Source organism: Diceros bicornis, chromosome 4, assembly GCF_020826845.1.
Source record: "Diceros bicornis minor isolate mBicDic1 chromosome 4, mDicBic1.mat.cur, whole genome shotgun sequence".
Taxonomy (NCBI): domain Eukaryota; kingdom Metazoa; phylum Chordata; class Mammalia; order Perissodactyla; family Rhinocerotidae; genus Diceros; species Diceros bicornis.
This window is the reverse complement of record NC_080743.1, coordinates 29,626,486-29,653,925: the sequence shown is the minus strand read 5'-3', so window position 1 is coordinate 29,653,925 and position 27,440 is coordinate 29,626,486. Positions and strand designations below refer to the sequence as shown.

Here is a 27,440-nt window from a genome sequence, read left to right as displayed (position 1 = left end):
CCAACTGTCAAACAGGTAACCAATTTGCTTTTCCTTCCTGTCTTCTATATAATGTTGGGACCATACGCAATAGTTTTATATTCAACTTTTCTCCAACAAGTTGTGAAAATTTCTCCATGATGTTAAATAACCTTTGAAAAAATATGATTTATTGGTTACAGAAGTTACACTATAACTTAACCATCACCCTATTGATGGTTATCTTAAATATGCCTACAAGAACTAAGTATGAGCCTCTCACTGTGGTCTATTTAATACAATGGAAACATTAGTTTCAAATTCTGGACTCTTATTTCCATTAACATAAAATCATGAGGTTCCTCTCCCATTTTTTTAAAGGTGCCATCACCCTACTGTTTATTTATTTTTTATTTGCTGAAAACAACCAAAGCACACTTCTACTTCCAGCAATTGGTGGTTCAGATGCCCTTCAAAAGCCCTCCCACTATAACTAGATCAATAATTTTTAATGAACAACCTATCTTCTTTTAGTGCATTGTTAAGCTTGACAGAATGAAAAAGAAATCCCCAAGGAACAATCCTGCCCTTTCACCTCACCCACCAAAAGGAACAGCAAATTGAAATCAACTCTGTAAGAGAACTTAACTTAAAAACCTGGGTGGCCCTAAAGGACAAATACTGACATCAACTCAGCGAATAGGAGACAGTGTCTTGGGGGAGCTGAACCTGAAATAGGGATTCTTAAAGGGTCCCTGTTAATAGGCTGGGGAAAAATCCAGCCGCCAGCAAAGAGAAGTTACCAGGAAACAAGCCTGTTTTTCATGCACAGCTACAAGAAGAAAAATAATTGTAATAATAGTCTTTGGTGAGGATTTGCAACTACAAGCCTGTCCTCAAATACGTCTGGAGTAAAATTTACAAAACCAAGAAACTGATTTACAATGGTCCGAGGTTGGTGGCATCTCTGGGGCCTGGCAGACATAAACCCATCCTCTCAGGAGGAAAGCATCTGGCATTCCCATAATTAAAGTAAACCAAAAATGAAAAAAAATATATATATGTATATACAAAATAGTATATATGTAAAAAAACAAGCAGGCAACACCATCATGAATAAAATGCTGCAAAAAAAAAAGATTTAGAACCCCAATGCCTTCAGATACTGGAATTACTGTATTTTGAATGCAATCATATACGGATATGTATAAGGAAAAAAATGAACTAACAGAGGAAATGAGAATTAAAAAATGATCAGATTTTAAGAGAAACTAGATCCTTTAGAAATGTATAATGAAATTAAAAACTCAATGGATGCTAATATTAAACAGAAGATTAGCTCCAACTGAAGCTTTAATGAACTGGAAGACATATCTGACATGCCCAGAATACAGCAGAGACAAGAAGAGGAAAAACAGAAGAGAGATTAAAAGACTTAAAGGATTGAAATAGAATGACCCAATGCATCTCATCAGAGCTCCAGAAGGAAAGAAAGTGGGGTGGAGAGGCAGCAATTCACCCAGAAGAAAGGTCTGAGATTTAAGGATTGGTGAGCAGAGAAATTGGTAAGCTTAAAGGTATAGCGGAAAAAACACTAAACATCATAGTGTCTTCTACATGAAGTTAAAAAGGCAATTAAAACAATAGCACAAACCAGGAGAGGGGTGATCAGAGTTATGCGAATTCTGACAAAGTGTTATCCCTTCTAATCACTACAAGGATTAAGATATTGATAAGTTTTAAGTATTTAAAATGTCAAGGATGAATACTACAAGGACAGAAATTAGGGTCAAAGTTTCACACTTGAAACAGTGGAGAAAACAAAAATATATATATATATGTAAACAAAAATATATATGTATGAAAAGTGAGATGCATAGCAGGCACAAAGATGGCAGAAATAAATCCAAACTTATCAATAATCATTATAAAATAGCCTGAACCTGCCAATTAAAAGTCAGAGATGGCCACTCAGATTTAAAACAAAATAACCTTATACTGTTTACAAGAAACATGAAGCATAAAGACACATGAAAATTTATAGTCCATAAAAAAGGAAAATTATGAGAGAGGGAACAGAGTGTACTTTTTAATGGGGATGCGGCAGGTTTCTGGGGTGCTGGTAAGGCTTTATTTCCTGACTCAAGTCGCTTTCTAATAACTTAAGCTGTACACTTATGTTTTATGCATTCATATGAATGTTTATAATAAAATATTAAAACATTTTTAAAAATGTGATACCTAGGAATGTTTCTAACAAAAGATGTACAAGAACTTGAAGAAATTTTTAAACTTTATTATTTTAAAAATCTGAAGAAAAGTAAATGAATGGAGGCACCATGTTCACAGATTAGAAGATTCTGCATTAGTTCTTAAAATGATCTATAAACTCAATGCAATCCCAATCAAAATCCAACAGGATTTTTCAAGCTAACTTAATAAGCTTTTCCTAAAACTTAGATGGCTAAGAACAATCAAGACCATCCTAGGAAAATAAGCCGGGATGGGGGTGGGGGAGAATCTGTTCTACCAGATGCAAGCTCATTATTAAGCTATGATAATTAAGAAACTGTCACGAGAAATTTGACATATGACAGAAGTAACACTGCCAATCAGTAGGGGAAAGGATGACTTTTTAAGTAATTCTTGAACTGGTTAAGCAAATGAAAGGGGGGAAAATTGTTCCTTATCTCATATCATACACCAAAATAAAATCTAGACGAATTAAGAATCTACATGTGAAAGGCAAAACCATAACACTTTTAGAAGAAAACATAATCTCTTTTACTTTGAATCAAGGAAGATTTTCTTAAACTAGATGGAAAAAGCATTAAATATGAAAGATTAATCAATCTACATTAAAATGAACTTCTATTCATCAAAAGATATCATAGGTGGGCCTGCCCCGTGGCTTAGTGGTTAAGTGCGCGCACTCCGCTGCTGGCAGCCCGGGTTCGGATCCTGGGCGCACACCGACACACCGCTTCTCTGGCCATGCTGAGGCTGCGTCCCACATACAGCAACTAGAAGGATGTGCAACTATGACATACAACTATCTACTGGGGCTTTGGGGGAAAAATAAATAAAATAAAATAAAATAAAAAGATATCATAGGTAAATTGAAAGAACTGAGAGGTATTAGCAACACATAAAACTGACAAAGGATGAGTATGGTAGACAGCCACCAAGATGGCCCCAATGTTGCCTGCCACCTGATGTTCACACCTTTGTGTTGTCCCCTCCCACACTGTACAAGGTTGGTCTGCATAACCAAGTGCATAGGACAGAAGTAATGGTATGTCACTTCTGAGATTAGGTTATAAAAAGACTGCAGCTTCCGTCTTGAGTTTTTCTTTCTTGGATCACTCACTGGAGGAAGCAAGATGCCATGCTGTGAGCATACCTAGAAAGAGATCCACAGGGCAAAAAACTGAGACCTGCCAACAATCACGTGGACAATCTTGGAAGTGGACTCTCCAGTCCCCGTCAAAGCCTTATGATTGCAACCTTGGCTGACACCTTGACTACAACCTCCTGAGAAACTCTGAGCCAGAATCACCAGCTATGTTACACAGTAAGAGATAACTAATACAATTAGCATCCTTCATACATAAAGAACTCCCATGAATGAATACAGAAAGACAACCAACCAAAGAAAATAATGGGCAAAAGATATAAATAGGCTTTTACAGAAGGAAAAACACACATGGTAAACATGAAAAGACGTTCAACTTCATCAATAATCAGGGAAAAGCAAATGAAGACTACAATAAAATGCTATTTTACATCCACTGAATTGACAAAAATTGAAAAGTCTGACTCCTAAGTGTTGGCCAGGATATGGAACATAAGTAACCCTTATACACAACTTATAGGTGTGTAAAAATGTCGTCACCACTTTAAAGGGAAAATGAGGCATTATCTTTTTAAACTGAAGATAAACATAACCCACAACCTAGCAATTCCACTCCTAGGTATAGATCTTAGAGAAACACTTGTATCAGTACACAGGCACATGGATGTGCATAGCAGCACTGTTTATACTAGCAAAATTCAGGAAATAGCCCAAATGTCCATCAACTGGAGGATGGATAAATTGTGTATATGTAATGGAATGCTATACACAGTAAAATGAACTATGCATAAACATAGATAAATCTTAGAACAATGTGGAGTGAAAAAGCAAGTCTCAGAAGATACCATGCAATATTCAAAATATTTAAAAAGTGGGATGTTAATAAGTTAATATATAAATTATATGAACTAACAATATATAAATCAATGTGCAAATCAACAAGTAAAATAATCCCTTATTGTTTAAATAAACTACATAATAAAACTTTATCAAGTGACAAAAGTAGCACAAATCATTCATCAACCACTAATAATTTCCAAATCATTCGTTTAAACAGTTGGGTTGGGCCAGCCCCGTGGCTTAGTGGTTAAGTGCGCGTACTCCGCTACTGGAGGCCCGGGTTCGGATCCCGGGCGCGCACCGACGCACCACTTCTCCGGCCATGCTGAGGCCGCGTCCCACATACAGCCACTAGAAGGATGTGCAACTATGACATACAACCATCTACTGGGGCTTTGAGGGGGGAGAGGAAAGAGGAGGATTGGCAATAGATGTTAGCTCAGAGCCGGTCCTCCTCAGCAAAAAGAGGATTAGCATGGACGTTAGCTCAGGGCTGATCTTCCTCACAAAACAAAAAAACCAGTTGGGTTGGTATAATTTTTTGTTTGACGTCACTGTCACCAGCTAAATGACGTCCTCATGATTTGACATAGGGCTGCAAACTCTTCCAATTAATAGTCATTAATTTATTCATGTGTGTCTGGCACCTGAAGAGAGGGGACATGCAGTTGATCCCCATCTCACCTCATCAGACAGGATAGTACTATTTGGGTGCTGGCTATATGCCGAGAGCCAGTGGTAGCAGCTCCCAGCTGGAGGAAAGAGAGTGGAGAAAGCGGGGAAGAGGGAGCGAGTTGCGAGGGGATTGATGATCTTGGTTACCAGAACTGGGAGCTCGTGCTTCATGTCTGTCTCTTTCCACACCCAAAATTGTGTCCCCCACATTGGCCAACCAGGACATAACCAATGACTGGTTGGATGCCAGTCATGATGCAGGACAAAGGGAAGAACCAGGAGAATAAAAAACAAACTGGACAAGTCTGCCAGGACTTCTGCTGGCCCTGAGACTGAGTGACTTGGTGTGCCTAGGCAAATGAGGGGAAAGGTGGCCTTGTGAAGGTGGAGAGAGCAGACAAATTTGATACTCCTATCTGGAGACCAACCAAGGGAAGGGGAGGAGAACAGAGCAGGAGTTCTGCTGTCACTTGCTGGAGAGCACTCTTCTGGGTATTAAACAGAGTCCTGGTAGAGGCCCACTCCTCACAAATCTTCAATGCACAAGGCAGGCCACCCTCTACCACAGAGCAAGTTGCCAAACAAAACGAAACTTTAAAAAAACCATCTACAGGGTCATTACTACACCACAAGGGCCTATGTCCTCAAACACTTGTGTCTACCCACACTCCCTTCCAGTCTCCCAGCTGCTACCAGAACTTAGACGCGTCTTCTCCCCTTGAGCAGGATGAGGCATTTCCTTGGATGATGAACAGAGGTCTTCCTCAGCTTGGTTACCCTGGTCCCTCTCCCACTAACAGGCTTACAAAACCAGAGAAGATTCCTCAACACTTGAAATACTAGTAAACATATAGTAAGCTCTTCAGCTTTGTCCCAGTGCTCAAACCAGAAATGCACCACGGAGTGTCATGAGTGGTTTCTGAGACAAACCACACATACTGGAACTTTTATGATTAACTAGTTTTACTGCTTTTCAGAATTACTGTTAACCAACCAGAATGGAAATATTTCAATATTTAGCATTAACTATGGCTATATCAGTGTGCACCAGCTGAGTATAAGCCCTGCTCATACAGAGTATGACACTGTCCTTAGGGAACTCAAAAACATGGAAAGCTAATCAGGTTTAGGAAAAATACCCATGTGGGAACACTAAGAAAAACAAAAATAAACGTAAAATTCAGGATAATGGTTATCTTTGAAGGAGAGGGAGATGGCAATTTTCTATTTCTTAAGTTGAGTGATAGATTTATGTTTATTATGGTTCATAACATATATTTTCCAGAATAAGTTCTCCTTGGGGTTGACCTTCTGGGTTTAACAAATCAGCTTCTTGCAAGCTCCCATTCTCTACAAGATTGCTATCACCATTGTACAAAAATGAGCAAATCTTGTCCAATATAGAAATTGTACTGAAATCAACACAATTATGTCTGTAGAATTCCCCATTTGTATCAAAAGAAAGGAATGAGGCTAATTTGATGTGGCTTATTCTTAGGACCCAGATCAGTTGCCCATTACATGTTCTCCTAAATGCTGACAAAATTATCAAGTAAAGAATTGTCAAACTTTCCAGAAATAACTCTTCAAAATTTATATTTTCCCACCCCCCAAACTTTTGGCACCTCTTGTAATTTCTCTAGTTTCTTAGATTACTAACAGTGACTATACTCAGGAATATATATGATCCTAGGTATATGAGCTCACTGAAATAGGTTTGGTGTTTCTTTAGCATTTTTTCACCTAAACTAATACCTTCTTCACCAAGAAAATCCATCCTTTTCAGCAAGTATGGAGATCCTTTTCCTTTTGTTAATATTGTTACAAGGATGTTATCTTTCCCTAGCAAGTAGGATTTGACTTCCCTGATTGTATTCTAGATAGTAAAAGTCCTTTTCATTGTTTTGAGATTTTTTGTTGACACAGTTTTCCTGCTGTTTTGTTTTGTGTGTGTCCCTACTTCCAAGCTTGGCGTGGATCTCTAGATTTTCATCTCAACAATTGCAACCCCTCATTGTTCAGGATCAACCCTTTTTTGGGTTTCTAGAAGTTACTCATCATAGTTTCATATTTTTTAAAAAGCTGAATCTTCTAAAATTAAAACTTCCTAAAATGACAGATGTGACACTAATTATGGTACAATTCTCTTCCCATGCTTTGAAATGCCAGGAAGACAAGGGTGCTCTCTCTGACTGATCAGGAATTCAAGCAGAAGCACGGGAAATGCTGACCAGTATGTGGCTGGACCAAGCTATGTGGTATAGGGACAGTTCTTATGGGTGCAGAGGATAAGATGATGTAAAAGGAAAGTATGTGCAACACAGCTACTGTAATAATCTGAATTATTACACTCAACTTAAATTCACTCTAAAGAAATAGTTAACATTTTTCCCCCTTTAGGAAAGCTTGAGAGAAACTAAAACTAGAATAAAGTTTCCAAAATTGCTTTGCAAAATAGGTGCCAACACAGATGGTTCCACTCATGGAACCTGTCATCTACTTTGTATTATCTGCAAGTTAGCACATGCAAGAACAAAATCATTACATCTCGAGTGTACACAGCAATAAGAGATAACACACTATACACCTTAACTGACCATGAAAAGATTTTTTTTATTTCATGAAAATATTCTCAACAGAGAACACTATCTTAAACAAAGCATTTACCATTAAGAAATCAACATGTGCACAAAAAGAGTAAGAATTACTGAAAAATTAAAGATTTCTTTTGGACAATTCACATGTTCAAAATTTAAGAATGATTTAAGAATGATTTAACTGTGCAAGTTCAAATGTCTTTCCTATTGTAATAACCATATACAGGTTGCACTATTTCACACGAAGGAACTGCCTCCTACGGAAGCAAATCCTGCTTTTAGAAAAACAAACAGTAGCTTGAAAAGAACAGTTAGTCCTTACAAGAAAGCCTTAAACTTTGCCCTCTGTGGCTATGAGCCAAAAAAACACAAGCACTTCAGGCTTTGTACAGAAGACAAACATAGTCAGATCACATTTCCTCCTCATTGCTAACCTTTAAAATAAAAATAGCACTAGATTTTAAAACTACTTTATGTAGTCTGTCAGTATTGAATAATGTCACATTATATAAATAACCCTGTAATGAGATTCAAAATCTAAACTTTATATTTTACTAGCCTCAAAGGTAACACACTATATGTCAGCTGTGTAACAGGGGCGTACTTGATCTTATGAAGGCATTAACTTTCACACAATTGTCATTCAGCTTTAGTATAACTGGTAGTACAATTCAAATAACACTGGGAAAATATTATTAAAGCAGTCACACAGCTTCTAGAATATTGCTTAAAATCCAATAATACACAGACCATTTCACGTTCTTTCTTCCTTCAAAACAGTAAAGAACCAAATTAATGAAGCTTTCGTGGTACAAATATCCCCCCCACCCTCACCCACCGCCCTATTAAACACCACTAAGAAATTAGTTAAGATACCAGTCGTTAACAGAACCACAAATGTGAGGCAGGACAACAGGAGCAACAGGGGCACTAACGACAATTATATTTACAAGTATAAACACACAGAAATTTCCATTTTACAAGTGAAAGTGCACATAGATCATTACAAAGTTTCACTAAATTGTATCTGGTTCAAACAAAAGCATCACTTGGAAACAGACTATCATTGTAATAATCAAATGAGAACACGGTAATCCCAAATTAAAAGACAATGGGGAGAGAGATCCATAAAACTGCTCATAAAAACACTGAGTAAAGTAAAATGGACTTGGACATGTCTTTAATTTGATGCAAAAATTTGAAGATGCACCATCAAACATGGTAGAGCTCTAAAAGCCACATTCCGAGGCTACGTCAGCAGCTGCAGCAGCGCTGCCGAGTTAAAGGAGGTCGCACTGAGCTGACACACAAAGCCCTTTGTGGGATACTGTAGTGGTAGTGTTGGCAATCAACAGATTTAGGCACTCTAGTTTAAGGCAGCATTTGAATGGAAGCAGCTGACTTCTGACAATAGTCCTTTGTCTCGAGGTGGTGAGTATCTTCTGTGTTTATTATGCCAGGATTTCAGTGCTGACTATAGATTCTTCCCAGACTGAGGTGCTGACGATATATCACGTTTCAAAGAGTTCTTTCAAGTGGGCTGTAGGCTAGAGCAGAGATGTTTTCTTTTTCTTATCACCAATACTTCAGGTTCACGAACTACTTCATAATGTCAAAACCGGAATGTTTTGCAGTGGGGAAGTTATAGCAGCATACACAAATACTAGGATGGAAACATTAGTGCTGGAGATGTTTGACAAAGTGATCTGCACTACAAATGTAAAACAAACAAAGGCTTCGACAAGAACAAGGGATTATCAAGACATGCCTGAAAAATCTAGCCCGATCACTCTAGACATGCAACAGGATGTTAAGCAAGCACAGAGGTGGCGCAGGCAGACACTAACAAATGGCAAGGATTCTAACAGACAATGGGTCTAAAAGCCAATTAAAACAGAGCTGGGATAGAGACAGTCCTGTTGGGACAGCCATACACAAGACAAATTTCATGACAGCTCTGCATTCTTTCTGATTTGGACATCATCAGTAAAACAAATGGAAAAAAGGTTAGCCATTGTTGGCTTTTTTCCCTTCATGTGAATAATTGTGAACGAGGAATTTAAGGATTGGTATTACAATGATTTTTTTAAAAACAATGTATGGAAATGCTGATGAAGTTAGTAAAAAATAATCATGTCTGCATGCACTCATGCAACTTGCTTCTCTCACTCTCTCTTTGAGCCTGACAACTCTAACACCCTCCCCCCAAAAGCAGCTGCATGTAACCTCCTTCAACATCTTGCCCATTTCCTCAGAAACCCTCTTCAGGAACCTGCAGTCCAGGAGGAAAAAGAAAAGAACAATTACTGAAGACCTTTGGTAAGACCAAAAGGGGTGTTCAGTTTAAAGCGTCCGTCCCAAATGTCTCTAAAATCATTTTTTTTTTTTTAAAGATTTTATTTATTTTATTTTTTCCCCCCAAAGCCCCAGTAGATAGTTGTATGTCATAGCTGCACATCCTTCTAGTTGCTGTATGTGGGACTCGGCCTCAGGATGGACGGAGAAGTGGTGCCTCGATGCGCACCCGGGATCCGAACCCGGGCCACCAGCATTGCAGCGCGCGCACTTAACCACCAAGCCACAGGGCCGGCCCTCTAAAATCATTTTATAGTCAGTTATTGAAAACACCAGAAAAATCTGGAGCAAAAACGAGCAAAACTAAGGACCAACCCATCGTTGCTTCCTCACTTTACTTTCCCATACAACTAGCACTGCACAGTCCTTGACTGTACAGAGTTACCAACAAATGCTTGTTGAAATTAATTGGAAAAAAAAAATCTATCTTAATAAGTGATGGTTCAGCATTAAAACAAGGAAATGCCCTAAATGGTGGTACAGATATTTTCCTCCAACCCAGTTAGTCAAAAAAGTTGTTTTTCTTTTCAAAGTCAAGTCTGCCGGTACTTCCCCCCCATTTAAGATTTCCTCTTAGTTTATTTAGAATTTTCCTATGTATAGCTGCTAAATGCTAAATAATCACTAAAGTGATATTTCCCAAAAGATATTTTCAAGATGAAAAATACAAGCATTAGATTAATTTGGAAGGAAGCTTGTACATTACTGAAAATTAGTAGTAAGCCTGAAAATATTTTCAGGTCTCAAAAGAAAGCCATTTTATTCACATAAGAGCCAGATCAGGTTGATTTACTTTACAGGTCTCTTGATTAGCCTACTACTAAAATAGATTATGTGCTAGGTGCTTGTTTTCTTCCTTTAGGAAACCAAAGTTAAGAATAGGGAGGAAAATGAAAATGGTTACATTCTTATTTTATCCAATTAGCCAACTATTATTTTTCTTCCTGAAAACTGTAGCTAAATTCAAACTCCTATACCAAACCACTCTTTTGGGAGTCAGCTTTCTATAGCATTTCAGAGTAGTTTTAACTCACTACAGTCACTATGTTTTCTAAGTCAAGTGTAGGAGGGTGGGGAGTTTTTTATCTATGGATTCCTGCTCAATAGATCAAATTCTATGATTTACAAGGCAGAAAAACACAAAACCTTCACATGGACTTAAGCAGGACATAAAGCAAAAGGCATCAAGTAAGCTTCACATCAACATCACTCAAATGGTAAAGCATCACGAGAACCGTTTCTTGTGGTAATAGTCACATCTCTAAGATCGAGCCTACACTCAGCTCACATGGTGAACAAGAAATCTTGGATGCCCTTTAAGTTTCCTTATGTTTTCCCACCCTTCAATGTGTTTTCGTTTTATGTTACTGTTCCTATGTCATACATGTAACAAAGCTGCCTGGTTAGTTTAGATGTAAGTTACTGCACCTTTACTGTTTTTCTCTAGAGTTACATCTATGTATGATGTGGGAACGTAGCCTTCTTCACCGTTCTGTCTCCGAGCTCTTGTCCATCCATCACCTTTGTCCTCTTCAATAATGTATAGAACTTCACCTTCTTTCATTGCCAGAGTACCTTCATTATGTCCTAAATGAGAGTTTTCATAGCACAGGCAGAATTTAAGCACAGTGATCACTTCAAATAAAAGTTACAAATACAACACACAAAAAAACATGAAACCCTACTGGACTTCAATGTACCTAGAACTGTGAGCCCACTGATTCTCATTAGCAACAACATTTCTAGATTACATTATAGCAAGATCTTATTTAATATTTTCTCAGAATGAGGAGTAACTAAAGGCTTTACTCAATTTTAAAACCAAAACAATGGATGGGTGGGGAAGCACCTTAAATCATATACCATTTTATACAAAAACTCATTTGTAAAGGTGTTACTGTGCTCCTCTGTGAGTTGAGGAAAAGGATTTTTGACAGTCCAATAGAGGGAAGGATAACTAAGAATCTGCAGGAGAGGGCCACAATGCCTTCCTCCCCTCACAAGGTTTGTTCTCCAACTACCACAGGGGAAAGGATGGCATAGTGAGGAGCTACCACATTCTCTCTTTCCCTCACCTGAAAATGTGGCCTACAGAGTCAGGATATGGTGGTGGCATTCAGCTATGCCATTTGCCTTGTACCTTTCTCTCAGTGTCAGTAAGTTAGAAGGAAAAGCATGAAGTGACATCTACCAACCTTCCACTTCCTGGGTTGGGCTACATGCTCAAGCTGCTTCAACTATGATGAGTACATGTGGCATTAGTAGATCTCTGGGGGAAATTCTGACCAATGTCAGAATTTATAATTAAATAATAATCTGTATTATGATGCTAATAACATAGGCCATTTTCTTTCAAGTTAATATACAGAAGGAAATCTCTATATTTGTAATACAGTTAAAAATACTCGTATTAATGACCTGGGATTATGATTTTCTGACAATGTATTATTTAGTTGAGGACACTAAAGTGCACGATGACTCAACGTATGCAGACTTTAAGGAACCAATTTTACCAAAAACAATATATTAAAACAATCATACCATCAAAAGGGTAGATAGCTTTGCAGTGTCCAATAGCAGGCAAGGGATCATCATCTTCAAATTCATCATCAAACTCATTGTGGTGACCATGCTGTTGTGGTGGCCCTCTGACTTCTTGGTTTGCATCATCAGTGTAACTTCCCTCAGGACTATAAAACATAATTATCTCTGATCAAGTATCACAAACATGGGAACTTTTTACGTTATCTACAAGTTGATCTCCTTAAGATCAACTCAGAGAATCAAATACCAATGCCACAGTTCCAAATTAAGTCTTTCTTTTCTTAAACATTGACTATATATATAAATTCCTTCTAATATAAAATGCTTCTTTGTTGAATTTCCTGAAATTAAAAAATTAAAAGATTACAATGTTCTAGGCACAAAGCATGTATTCAGTAAATATGTCTCAGTGTATCACTGGGTCCAGAGATAAAACTGAAAAACATAGTGGACATTTGTCTATCCTTATCTGGGACTCATTACCCCCTCTTTTGGCAAGAGAATTCTAAATTCCTTAGGGAACCCACCCAGACCCATGTTCAGTTCACAGGCTTCAGGTGGAGCTGTTCTGTCCTGGCTCCAGAGGGCTCATCTTAGCACAGCATTTTTACGGCCAGTGAATAATAGTTCATGAATAGGCCTGTAACCTAATCAGATATAAGAGATGCACAGAGACTTCTGCTCAGGACTGTTGGAAGAGAAGCTCCCTTCCTTTTCCACTGGACTTGAACCTGGAGAAGTATGAGTCTAGAGCTTTGGAAGATCAGCATATGGAACCTTAAAATGAAGCCGACACAGTGGAAGGGAGAACTGTGAGGTGGAAACTGACTCCTGAGGATATCATCTGAGCTCCTAGATCAAGCTTTCCCTGAAGTCAGCCAATAAAATCTCTTTTTAGTGTAAGTCAGTAAGGGTAGAGTATTCATTCTGTTACTGAAAATCAAAAGACTTCTAGGAAAGTTAACTGCCAATTAATCATGTTAACAGGGAAGTTAGTAACTTAGAAAATCCAAAACAGGTAATCCAAAGGCATTTTTTTCCTAAAATTTTTTTAATCAAAGAGAGAAAATGTTAATAATTTTGTTAAAGGATCAAATGACTGGATAAGATTTTAATAATGGGAAAATCTACATGATTAGATTTAGCAGTACTTTAAGTATGCCTGGAAGCCATGTTCTTAAATAACACAAACCAGAGAGATTAGATTATTTTAATCTAGGTTTCACCTAATTAAAAAAACAGTATATTTGTGGATATCTCTTGATATACTGAAGATACGTACTCTTTCAAAAGGTGATAATGGAGAGGAACAGAAGAGCAGAAGGAGAAATAAACATTTGTCAAGCACATACTATTACCAAGTATTTTACTACTAGGTGCTTTATGTGCATTATTTCATTTATTAGTAATAACCCTGTATGATGGGTATTTTAATCCCTATTTTATATTTTAGGAAACCAAGACTCAGGGAGTATTAAAAATGAACTTGCTCAAATTACACTGTAATTAAGTAGTATACCAAGATTTGATACTAGATTTCTCAAATTCTTCTCTAAAGTGAATCCTAATTTGTTGGATTATTGAAAAAAAAAAAAAAAAAGACATATTACACAGAGGGGGGAAATGTCACAAATGGTATGAAAACACGGAAACTTAGCAAAATGCCTTTTGGAAACTCTGGTCCAAACTAACAATACGCTTTTTTTTTCCCTCACGAAACTCTGAGCAATTTGACAGTTAAATTTTTCTTTGGCACAAGCTACCCAACTCCATCTACACCGTAAGGGAATCTTCCCAGGCCTGAGGAGCCTATGCCTCCACGCTATAGCTCCAAGAATCCACGCTATAGCTCCAAGAGTTTTCTATGTTTCTACCTTTGTTTTTGAATGCATAACAAACTAGAACTGAGCAGCAATATGAAATTTCATACTTCACCTGCAGCTATTGTAAAGAAACAGAAAATTATTTAGGTTTCAAAGACTGATGTTATTAAAAGCCAAACTTGTTAAATAAGGGAGGAAGAAAAAGAACTATATGAAGTTCAGGATAAAAGGGTGAGAAAAGTTTGGGGGAAAAAAAGAAATACAAATAAAATGCAAAAAATGACCTTTCTCGTCCCTGTGTTACAAGATGATTTATGTCACTGCTATGTCTTCTGTCTCCTCTCCCACCTGTCTTGCCTTCAACTTCAGAGAGCCAAGCCTTAGGAAAAAAAAAAATAAAACTGAGCTCAAAATATTTTTTAAAAGCTCATAAGATATTCTACATTTAAAATGTGCTTTGAGTTTTTATGATTATGTAATTCTCACAGAAGGGAAACCTTTATTCCAATTTGGTCAATGATCAACTTTACAGCTAACAAAAAAATAGTATAAACAGTATAATAGTGAAAGTTTAGTTTTATATAAAGTTTTCAATTAAAAAAAAACTTCAATGAGGGACTAATTCTAAAGATTATATACCATAATGATACCTTACTTTTAGATTATAAACCCTAAAATTAAATATTTGAAGATAATTCTAGCAAAAACCAACCTATCATAATGAAGTTTATAAAAATGAATTTATCTTAGACAACTGCTAAATAACAAATCTACCTCATTCTTGTGGATTTCCATTCGCAGGCGGTCAATGTTATTCATGGTCTCCGCTAATTTAGGTTGCAAACTCCCTGGATCCCCCATTTGTGGATTTTTCTCATACACATCTTTCATTTTGTTGAGTGCTTCTCTGAAAACGAAAAGGCAGCCACACCATTAAATATTCACTTCATATGTTCCTAGATAAAAAGAGTTTCACTTGATTTTGGGGATTTACATGCAGCCTAATCTTAAACCAGTCATATCTCTTTTAGTCAAACATTACCTGATTAAAGATAATCTGCATAAAGCTGATAATGTACATAGTAATTTATGGAGACAGTTTTAAAACATACAGAACATCAAAAAAAAATAGATTTCATTTCTCATTTCTTGCTTCCTAAATGAGAAGATTATATATAATATGTCTATAGCCCTATACATACAAAGGTTTAATCAAAGGCTAGAATAATATTCCTCAGTATTCTTAAATTCATCATGTCCCAAATCAAACTCATTATTCTCATTCAGACACATTATTCCACCGGTGTTTCTCATCTTAGTTCATAGCATCATCGTCCTCCCACTCTTCTATGCTGGAAATAGGAATGCCATCTTTAACATGCCCCTCTCCCTCTAAATTCAGTTATTCATCTCCTCTTCACCTTTCTAATCACATCACAAAAGGTTATGCCTCAATCAGCTCTCCTTCACTCTCTCTAACATCTGACATTATTGACTAACACTCCTAATACTCTTTTCCTTCTTGATCTCCTGGAGGTTGCACTTTCTTTTCCTTTCTCCTCACCTCTAGTGTATCATAATCTCCCTCACTGGTTCCTTCTCTTCCTCTGTTCATCCTTTAAATCTGTGTTACATAAAATGACAAAGATTTCTTCTCATCTCATCCTACACTCCTCCTTTCTGTGGATGATCTCTTATTGTTTTGTTTTTCCAGATAACTGACTTACTGTTTTAATATGACCTATCTTCAGATGATTCTCAAATACGTATCTCCCCTGCTCTTTCTCTCCTAAATTCTAGATTTAATTTCCAAACCCAACTGGATACTACTTCCATATGAATTTTTCACATATTTCAAAAATCAACACAAACAAGACCATTCGTTATCTTTGCCCCAAATTTATTTTTTATTACTGTTTCAATTAAGTCTTTATCTATTCTCCTGAGCTACAAGCCTGTTGTTGTTTTTTTAATGTCTCCACTTTTCTCTTCTTGGACATCCAATCAGGCGAAAAGTCTGACCTACTTTGCCTTTGAAATGACTCTTGTATCTATTCCTCCTTTCTATCCCAAAGCATGTCTTAATTCAGACCCTCAGCATCTCTCATCTGTATTATTATAAAGTTCCCTAATGGGTCTCCCTGCTGCCAATGTCTTTACTGTACTATCTACTCTTCATACAGCTTTCAATTCTCTTTCTGTAGAATACAGAGGTGATAATATCACCCTTCCTCTTTCAAGAACTTTTGGTGACTCTCCAATACCTACAGAATTCCACAAAAAAGCATTCAAGACTTTGCATAATTCATCATATACCTTTTCATCATCATCTTCTGCTACTACACTTCACACAATTTCTAATCAAGTATCCCTGGCCTACAGCCAATTCCAGGCCATGGCAAGAACATTCACATTTCTGTGCCTTTATTCTTAATTTTCCCTCTTCCCTGAATGCTCCTACTCTCCCCTTATTGTCTAACTTCTTGTCTAACCAACAAACCCTATTCTTCTATCAGGGTCTAATTTCAATGGTCTGGAGACAAACCGGCTAGTGTTTGGATGTCAACTCCAACACTGATCAGCTATCTAATCTTAGACAAATCATGTATTTATTTGATACTCAGTTTCTTCATCTATATAACAGGAACAATAACCTCAGAGGGCTACTTTGAGGAATTCAATGACATATACTCCATGTAAAATGCCTAGCTCAGTACCTAGTAGATAATAATCCCTCAATAAACATTAGTTTCCTATATCACCACCCTTCCTCCTCCCCCCAACATCTCTCCAGTTTTTCTTAATTATCCCAGTAAGAATTCATTATTTTTTTCTCCAGGTTCCCCTAGAACTTTATTTATATCTCTATTAGCAGCTAGGGTAATCCAGATTGTATAGAAATTAAATCATTTGGGTCTTATCCTCTCCAACTAGAATGTGAACCTCTTAGGATCAGGGACTACGTTTTATTTATTTTTATACCTTCTATAGTCCTGACAGTCTATTACATATGATAAGCCCTAAATATTACATTAAATGTTATAATTTTCCAGAGATTATTTACATGTAGCTCTAATAAGAAATACTTTAACATTTAAAAATTATTTCATGGGAATGTAATGTACAGCAAGGTGACTATAGTTATTAACTATAGTCAATGAATACAGTCATGCGTCGCTTAACAACGGGCATATGTTCTTCAGAGAAATGCGTCATTAGGCGATTTCGTCATTGTGCAAACATCATAGAGTACTTACGCAAACCTAGATGGTATAGCCTGCTATACACCTAGGCTATATAGTACTAATCTTACGGGACCACCGTCATATACACAGTCTGCTGTTGACTGAAACGTTATTATGCAGCGCATGACTGTATTTGAAAGTTGCTACAACAATAAATCTTAAAAGTCCTCATCACAAGAAAATAAAATTTTTTTGTAACTACGTATGGTGACACGTTAACTAGACTTATTGTGGTGATCATTTCATAACATATACAAATATCGAGTCATTATGTTGTACACCTAAAACTAATATGTCAATTATATCTCAATTAAAAAAACTTTTTATACTAATACAGATCCTCATTATTTGCAGATTCTGTATTTGTGAATTGCCTATTTCCTAAAATTTATCTGTAACCCCAAAAGGAACACTTGAAGCACCTGCTCTTTGTTGGTGATTTTTCTCTTTAAAATAGCCTCTAAACATAATGCTGAAGTGCTATCTAGTTCCTAAGTACAAGAAAGCTTTGAGGTGCCTTATGGAGAAAACACATATGTTAGAAAAGCTTTGTTCAGACATGAGTTACAGTGCTGTTGGCCTTGAGCTCAAAGTTAGTGAATCAACAATATATATTAAATAATGTGTCCTCAGACAGAAACACACATAAAACAAGGTTATGCATTGATCAGTTGATAAAAATGTGACCAGAGGCTAACTGGAGCCTAACCCTGTATTTCTCGTTTCAGTTATTCACTAATTCAGTGTTCACAGTGACTATTACATAGAGCACAACTGCCACAAATAATGAGAATCAACTGTAATACAATATTTCATGTATGATTAAGCACCCCATCACACCTTATGTACAATTCTTCACATCAAAACTTCACTCATGCTCGAGTTTAGGCTCCAATTTTATGTTCAGTGTAAAAGCAGATAGTAAGTCACCAATCCATTGTAATAACCCTTTATTTATCATAACTCTCTATATTCATTAACCAAAACTGAACTAAAGGAAACTTTTTATAAAATTGAAAAAAAAAATTAAAGCATTGAGTGAATGAATCGGAAGCTATAAGTAGTCAAGCACTGTTTGCCAACATATTTTGCTGCAAAAAATTATCATAGCCTCAGGTTTCTATTGAACTCAATTTATATACCAAAGTAAAATGAAAATTTATCAAAGTATACGAGGTAGTTAGTGTTGGTGAAACTACTTTTGATAATGAATCAAGATATTCTAAAAATTTAGGGAAGGCGTAAATATATATATTAGTATCCAATAAGTAACCTGCAACCTAAGAAACTCTCTAACATTTCAATTTTACCTGTGACACGGTAACCATAAAATTTTCCACAATTTAGGATTGTATTTTTCCCTCAAAAGATATTTCAATTAGGATGTATGATTTTTAAACCTTTTATACGTTACATTTAAACACATCATTCAAAGTAGACCTTGAAAGGAATAATAATGGTAGAGAGAACTTAATGGAAAAATACTTTTGGTCTGATTCTTTTTGAAGTTCTCTGTTAAGTTCATCAATGCGCTGCTGTAGTTTTTTACGTCTTTGTTCTGGCGGCAGGTGACTGAAATCTTCTAGTGCTGGGCCCTGAAAAGAGAATCTAAATCATTATAAAAGACATTTTCAGGAAATTTTATTTTTTCAAATATATCCACTACAAAACAAAAATATATATCAATTTTAAGTTTAATTTCAAATTAGCCCTAAACAATCCCTTTTAAGAAAAAGATGTCTACATAGATATGTGCATGTGTTAGTTAAAACAACTGTATTATAGAAAGAGATCAAATTCCAGTCAGTTTATAAAATCATGAAATAGAATAGGTAAAAATATCACCAGATACAGATAATTAGTAATGACCAGTATCACATTATTTTCATGTCTTGGCAGAGTTAAAAAAATACATGTGAACCTTCTTACAGCAACAACAACAAAATGGAAACACGTAACATTTCTCATCTAGACAAATTATTGTATACCACCACATTCCCAAATCAAACCCACTGCCATGATAGTAAGAATATTACAAACGTTCAGACTGAAAATATGAAAAGTTTATATAATTGAGTTAAGTAAGCAACTTACCTCATAAAGACAATCTAATTAATGAAATATATTTTAATATTGCGTATAGTATTTAAATGATTACATTTATTAAACCATTCTTTAGAACCAAAACATAGCTAATCATTAAAAAAGACAGAACTATCCACTGAGTGAAATATAAGTAGAAATTATATTTCAATAAGGAGTCTATTTTCAATTATCCTTTTGTACAAGCAAATATCTCACCTCAGTTGTTCCTGAAAGAAATATATAATCCAAAGAAAGATATAATCCTTCTTTAGGAAGAATGCTTGATGTCTGAAAAATTTTTAACGCTTTAATAGTCAAGAAGCTTTATTATTTAAGAAAAAGTGCTAGTATTTAGATGTAAATTTCTGATTCAAATGATGACTTTCTCCTTTTAAATGTTAATCATGTCACTGTCACTTTAGTTATCTTATTAGAGATAACACGACAGAGCCAATATTAGCAACTACTGATTCCATTTAATATAAACCCATATTTACACATAAGTTTTTATATAATCCAAAAATTGATGACACCTATCATTCTTCATTTTTCTTTTTAAAATGGTGATTTTAAGAATATGCAAGTTCAATTTTTAAAGTGTTGCTGAAATGAGTTCCCAAAATAAATACATCCTTGCTCTTTGGGCAACTTATGCCTGTAACACATGCTAAATGGCTTTATTTCACCATCTATGAGAATGCTTCCCCTACTTTTAAAAAAGAGAAAACTCACTTTTAGGATGAGCCATGATCAAATGTAACATTTAATTAATAATAGAATCTCTAGAATTTTTCCCAAGTGGCCTGCACATTATGAACATTCAATAAGCCTGCCTAAAAAAAGTAGGGCATCTTGTCTAAGTTGCCTTTGGTTTTTAATCTACCGGTAGCCAAAAATAAGAATCTGTTAATCAACCAAATCTGAACTAAATAAATGAATGGCAAGATTTCCTATACAAGGTGCCTTTAAATTCAGTGGTTAATTACCAATATAAGCTGTCAATTTTAATCTAATTTGGGGTACAGGTTTTGAAAACTATCATATATGTGCCAAAGATAAAACTTTCTAATTTAGATTTTTTAAAATATTTCTTAAAATTTTGAAAAACTATTTCGTTAGTAAAGAAATATATTTCGCTGTGGTTTATTTGATAGTATTATAATAAACTCACAACTACGTATAAGTAAATCTGCCAGATTTCCACCTGTCCCCAATCAAAACTTGTTTTTAAATTTATTAATAGTAGATACCTATGTACTTGCATTTTTAATATCCCATTTTGACATTATAACCTATTCTTTTATAGAATCTGAGAACTAAACTCATTCTATTTCCTATGGATGTAAAGAAGATCTCTGAGGCATTTAACAACCTCTCCTATGACAAGAGAATTCACAAAAGGTCAAACTGCCAGAGTCTTTTTGAAAAACAATGGTCTATTTTCCAAAAATGAGAAACTATGCAAGCACCCAATAATTTGGGGGTTAGGTCTTCACAATGTAGTCTCATTAATTTGTTTGAAATAAATGTATAAAGGAACATCACACACACACACACACACACACAATATTTAGGTTATTTGTGCTTTTATTTCCATTCAATAGTACAGAAGAAGCAGCACTAACTATAATGAAACTAGTAGGAAAATTTTCTTCTTGCTTTTTGGAAAATCTAATGATTCTTATGATAAACTACAAATCAAATTTATACGATTCTTTTTGCGTGTGTGACGAAGTCAGCCCTGAGCTAACATCCATGCCAATCCTCCTCTTTTTGCTGAGGAAGACTGGCCCTGGGCTAACATCTGTGCCTATCTTCCTCCACTTTATATGGGGACGCCATCGCAGCATGGCCTGACAAGCAGTGCATCGGTGTGCACCCAGGATCCGAACCCGGGTCACCAGCAGCAGAGCACACGCACTGAAGCGCTAAGCCATGGGGCCAGCCCTATACAATTTTCTTAAGGGCATTATGAAAAATCATGAAAAATCATTTTTGTTTAATTTTCCTTCTGTAAAAACATGAACTTTTGTTCTACTATGTAACTTAAAAGTAATGTTTAACTATAATTTTATTCTCTGTAACATGATAGGACCCTACTCAATAACATTTAAGAATTTAATGGGTTGATTACAGGTTAACCACATTATTTTCTAGTTTTATGACATCAAGAGATACTGGCATATGCTGGACTACGGATTACGTTATAAAAAGAAAAGACAAGGTGAAAATGTAGGGATGTACCTTACCACTTGTTTTGACTTAAACAAAACAATGTTTTGAGATTACTTAATGTTGGCACACATATAGATCAGCACATAAGGCTTACCATCTTCACCGACCACTGAATAGTTCAATGGAAAACAGAAAGAAATGGTAAATTATTCACATGAAACTATAATACAGAAGATGCAGTAACCTATATATATATATATATATATTTTACAATATTAAAATAAATCATGTACATTTCACAATCCAAACAATTATGCCAGAAAAACAATTTTAAGCACATTTTTTGGAAAGTAAATTACTTGCAAAAAAAAAAAAATACACTGATGATAATGGGCAGATATTTTCCAAGTGCAACTAAAACTCAAAAGTACATAGTAATCATTCTATCTTTTTCATGTATTTTCTTCTTTAAAACAGAATTTTTACATAAGTGGATTTCACTTATATAGCTCTTCATTCTCAAAATACTAATATTTGAAAATTTGAATATAAAAGATCTAATATTAACCATTTTAAAAGAAATCTTATATGAAGTATTAAAAAATGGAATGTTCTTCCCAATGCATTAAACAAAACACCATTACTTGAATTTTTATAGTTCAAAATACTGTTTTAAATGTAAATATATAATGGGTAGGTGAGGGTACATTTCTACTTTAGTTTTCAGCTGCTTTTTTAAATGTATAAACACATTAAAAACACATTATTATCAAAATAATAAATAAACGAGTCACCCAGATTCAAGTTACCCATCCGTATTTCATAAGAAACACAAATGTGTGGGTTGAATTTTGCTTTGAAGATATAGCTTCTATTTTTCAGTTTTTATTCTGAAATCCATATGCTCAAAAAGCAACACTAAAAATATAACTTTGATTTTTAGAAAATTGGTTAAAATTTATTCTTTCTGAAAATGAAATGACATAGCCAGAGTGCTCTCACAGAGGAAATATACCGCATATGTATATATAACCCACATTCCGTGGGTTAGCAGTGTTCTGCAACTGGCATTGCACCTATTTAGCATCCCAACTAAACACACATGCACACACACATGTATACACACACACAATACACATACCCTATGACCCAGAATATGCAGTAGAGCTTTACAAAATTAATCTTCACATTCACTGTATTTGGTTAGCAGCCTCTAAAATTTTTATTTTTCCCCGTTTTCTAAATCATGATGTTTTAGAGAAGATGGAGGGATATTAGGCAGAATTTCACATAAAAATATGAATTTTAATATACAGCTGACAAAAATATCTACCCTTTATCTCTGATGAATTGGCCATATATATTAATGGTTATGATGATAAGCAAAGATGACATTTGCTATCCGTTCTCTTTCCAAATTAAGCTTAACATTCTTTAGACTGTCAGTAGTTTCAGGGAACAAAAACCACAACTTATTTTGCTATGACAAAATTCCTGGTAAGGAGATAAAAAGGTTTAAATTTTAAAAAGATATTCATGGTCTTCTTAAAATGTTATTAAAACAAAATTATATATAGGAAAAGCAGCAAAATATGTTAAGTACATGAATTTATCTTTTATAATTCTCACCAGCTAAATTTTTAAGTGATGCAAATTATTTTTCCAGTTTCTATTTTAATGTCTTCAAGAAAACATGAAGATAAATATATATAACTGAAATGTCAAATGTTTCAGCTTTTAGCTAGTCTAATTTTACTATCAATTAGAAAATAAATTTACAGTTCATTAACCTTAGATTTGGGGGTACAAAAAACTCAAGTTCTCTGTAAAAATATTAGAAATATATTTTGTCTTTTTTTTAAAGTAATTCATGGGCAATATAGAAATACCTTACTCTCATATGCAATTATCATATAACTATAAATAAAAAATTTCACAGACCCACCATATCTTAATAAACTCAAAAGGGAGCTAAAAAGGAAATCAATTGGGCAATTAATATTATTTGGTGTATCTCATTTAAAGATAGGAAAATCCTAAGAACTGTACTCTGGAGAGATAAAAGCTTACAAAAATGACTCTAGAAATCTATAAGATGAATAATTTATACAGAAAACATGGACTTGTTATTGCTGGATAAATCTACTTCTTAAAAAAAAGGAGTACCCAGTAAGCTCAAATGAAGTAATTACAGAGTAAAAAGTATTCGTTTTTATATTGAGTAGTTAAATTTGGGTGTATACCAAATATCCATTAATGGTTAGATCTTGATGTCACAAAAGGAAATTACAGACCCTCGTCCCTCAGAAATGGTCTACTGGTACCACCATCGAATTCAAAAACATTGGTCCAATATAACATTTTTCATATCCTTAAAAGATACTGGGAACTGTATACACTAGGTTTTCTTTAGGGAAAAAAAAAGAAAAAAAGAAAAAGAAATTAGAATTTTTTAGAAAAGCCTAAAAGCAGGTATTTAGGAAAAATGATATAACAAATATAGCTTGAAACAAGAGTTTCTGACTTGAATGGTGCAACTCAGCAGCTTTAAGAAACCTTAAGACAAATCATTTCACAATATATGTAGATCGAACCATCATGATGTATGTCAACTATTGATTACTGATGACTATAAAAATATCCTGTTTTTACATAAGAACCTGGGGATTGAATTTATTTTAGTAAATTTACTTGGCTGGCTATTTTAGTGGCAATGTGAAAAGTGTCTAGAGGTAATTTAGCATAAAGAGTAGTGAGTTCTCTGTTGTATGCTTTATAGGAAAGATGTTAAGAGAGTAGGTCCTATGAGTTCTCATCACAAGAATTGTTTTTTCTTTTCTTTTTATTGTATCTGTATGAGACGAGGGATGTTAACTAAACCTATTGTGGTAATTATTTCACAATATACGTAAATCAAACCATCATGCTATATGCCTTAAACTTATACAGTGATGTATGTCAATTATTTCTCAATAAAACTGGAAAAAAAAGAAACCTTAAGACTTATTTTGTAAGCTTAACGGACTTACATGTAAAAATACATAAACTGGCTTCTTAAAGCTTATCTTCTTTTTAGATTTTTCTATATTGAGAAAATTCTTAAGTGTAAGGAAAACATCTCTATGGGTTAATTTTGAAACATTATCTAGTAAACTACCAAATACCAATCAAAAGAAATTTCTCAACACCAAGGAATAACTTCCCTTCCTGCTCTATCCCCCAACCCCCTAATTGGTTTGTCTGTCATACTTTCCACCTTGCATACTGCTTTTTTCTTTGGCATAATAACTAATAATAAGAGTGGTTAGGATTTCTGGAAGTAAGCCCCCCAAAACACAATTTACTAATATTTAAAATTAAAGCAATATGTGGAAATAAGACAAATAATGACCAAGCAGATACTTTTAAGTTCTACAGTTATAAAATTCTACCTATAAATTTATTCAATACGAATGAAGATGTCACATATTTCAGCTTCTCTCTCAGGGCTCATAGTTCTAACTGCCTAAACTTTTTTCATAGAATTACATCTACTTCAGATGACTATACTGTATAGAATACTGTAACAGGGCCTGGCAGATTCAGTGTATAGAACACATAAACGATTACAAAAATATGGCTACTAAATAGTAACTTCTCATGATTTATGTAACAACATAATATTTACTGTAGTCTCAATTGTCATAAAGAAGAAAGATGGGAATTAACTCTACCCTCAAACTCAGCCAATAAAAAATTCCAAATATGATTTCTTAAAGTCTTTAAAACAAGTGTCAAGGGCTTTTAAAAGTGATTACGGGCACCTGTAGTGCCTGGAGGTCTAATATACACTCCTTCATAGGGACTTCTCAAAATGTCATTAATTGCCTGTATTATTAGTTGCACACACAGAATTAGGTTAAGGTAAATGCAGCAAAGAAGTTCGTGTGTCATATTGGAAAAAAAGAAGTCATTTTTGACATTTCTGCTACCATTACTGACATCAGTTAAGTTTGTCATATTGTTTTAATGGAAATGTAGATGATAATTCAATCTTGCCCTAAATTGATATATCTTGTTCTACACGTGGCCAAAAGAGAAACCTAACTACAGCAATCTGAAGATAGAAAGGACTAAAAAAAAGTAAGACAGATAGATAGATACGCTAAACAGAGAAGGAAAGAAAGAAATGAGAAAGAGAGGAAGGAAGGAAGGTAGAAGAAAGGGAGGACAAAGGGAAGGGGAAGGGCAGAGAGAGGGAGCACGCACAAGAGCGAAACCAACTATAGTGTATTACTATTAATGATCACACTTCTTATGACACTGATAGATTCTGAGTTCTCATCTGTGGGTAGTCACACCTATGTTTTTCATATGTCCAAACAAATGTTCAAACAAATCTCATAAATGTATCTAAGTTATGAGCTATGAATATTACAAATGCCCTTAAAATCAAACATAAACAATAGAAACTAGCTTCACTAACATTATGGAATAACACTAATTTATTTATCAATAGTGTAACAGTTTTGTTATGAAACAGTTTAGTATTTGCATTTTACTGTTCTAAAATGTTTCATTTGCAGAGTACCTTTAGTTATACGTAAATGCCACAGGCTGGCCAATTTAAAAAAAAAAAAAAATTCTGGTAAAAAATACTTTACTTTTTTTTAGTTCAAGAAAACAAATTTCATGTAAACACTACTCAATAATATCCAGTATTTTTATAGGCTTTATAATGCACAAAATACCTTCTAATATATTATCTTAATTTGATCTACAATCTTGATATTTAACATGCTTATTTTCAATTTCTTATTTAACTATTGGAAATTGTGTTTTATGCTTCTAAAAGTAGGGCAATTAAAACTGAACTCGATTTTTTTTTATTATCAACAAGATAATACTTTATAAATTGGCAGAAGTCATCATTAGTGACAAATTATTACATGAGTAACTCCAGTGACAAATTACTGAAAGTCTTAAAAATGTAAATACATTACAAGACAATGGTGGACATATGATTTCACATAAACAAAAAAAAATAGCTAATATGATTGTACCCAGCACCCTCTTTATAATACCATTCTTTTATGGTTTAGCATTTCAAATGTTATAAAGAGGAGTTGTTTTTAACTTGAGGGCAGCTATACTTAATTCTCTGGGGTTTTAAAACTACATATTTACAGGAGAGAGCCTTATAATGAGGGTGGAGAGTATTAAAAGCCACACTACACACACAATAGGCCATCATGCATTTTAACCCATTATTAAACTTACCCCTCTTTTGAGGCTTCTGAAAGAAGGAATTCTGGGCTTCCCTGTTTTTATTTCATTCATACAATAATGCACGGGCTCAATGGAGAATGTGAGAAACTGGGACCCATTAGGAGTACTGGATGTGAATAAACTAGTAGGGGTTAAGGGTGGGGACTGTGGCTAATATGGAAATAAAGAAAGGAATCAATAAGCCAAATGTGCATAGTTTTTTCCTAAATGAAAATTCTATTTTTGGCAACATACTTTTCACAAAATATATCTCAAATAAAGTTTTCTATAAAAATATTATAAGAAAGTTAACATAGTTTTGCCAAAACTGTCATTTTAAAAAGTCTAATTTACTTTTAAAAATGTACCATTTCATTTGATCATTTTTTTACAAGCTGACAGATTAAAAATATAGAGTACACAAATTATAATGTTAGAGAGAGCAATATGACCTAGGAAAAAAATTCTCTTCTGATTTCTAGAATATCAGCACCACCTAGTTAGTTATACTTACTTAATCTGTACTTGTCAGAGATAAAGG

General features: G+C 34.7%; 1 protein-coding gene across 3 annotated transcripts in view; it reads right to left on the bottom strand.

The window, feature by feature from the left end:
* Positions 1-7,421: 7,421 nt before the first annotated feature.
* FNBP1L (formin binding protein 1 like) overlaps positions 7,422-27,440 on the bottom strand; it is a 109,171-nt gene continuing 89,152 nt past the window's right edge. The window contains exons 10-16 of one of the 3 annotated variants that reach the window (XM_058538559.1): positions 26,912-27,070; positions 21,807-21,821; positions 18,878-18,987; positions 14,922-15,054; positions 14,432-14,526; positions 12,322-12,470; positions 10,024-11,367 (exon numbers count right to left, since the gene is read on the bottom strand). In XM_058538559.1, coding sequence (XP_058394542.1) covers positions 11,189-11,367; positions 12,322-12,470; positions 14,432-14,526; positions 14,922-15,054; positions 18,878-18,987; positions 21,807-21,821; positions 26,912-27,070 — 840 coding nt within the window. In that variant the 3' untranslated portion in view covers positions 10,024-11,188. Of the gene's footprint in view, positions 9,698-10,023; positions 11,368-12,321; positions 12,471-14,431; positions 14,527-14,921; positions 15,055-18,877; positions 18,988-21,806; positions 21,822-26,911; positions 27,071-27,440 lie in introns of those variants that run through there. The other 2 variants (XM_058538558.1, XM_058538557.1) reach the window with 2 other exon arrangements.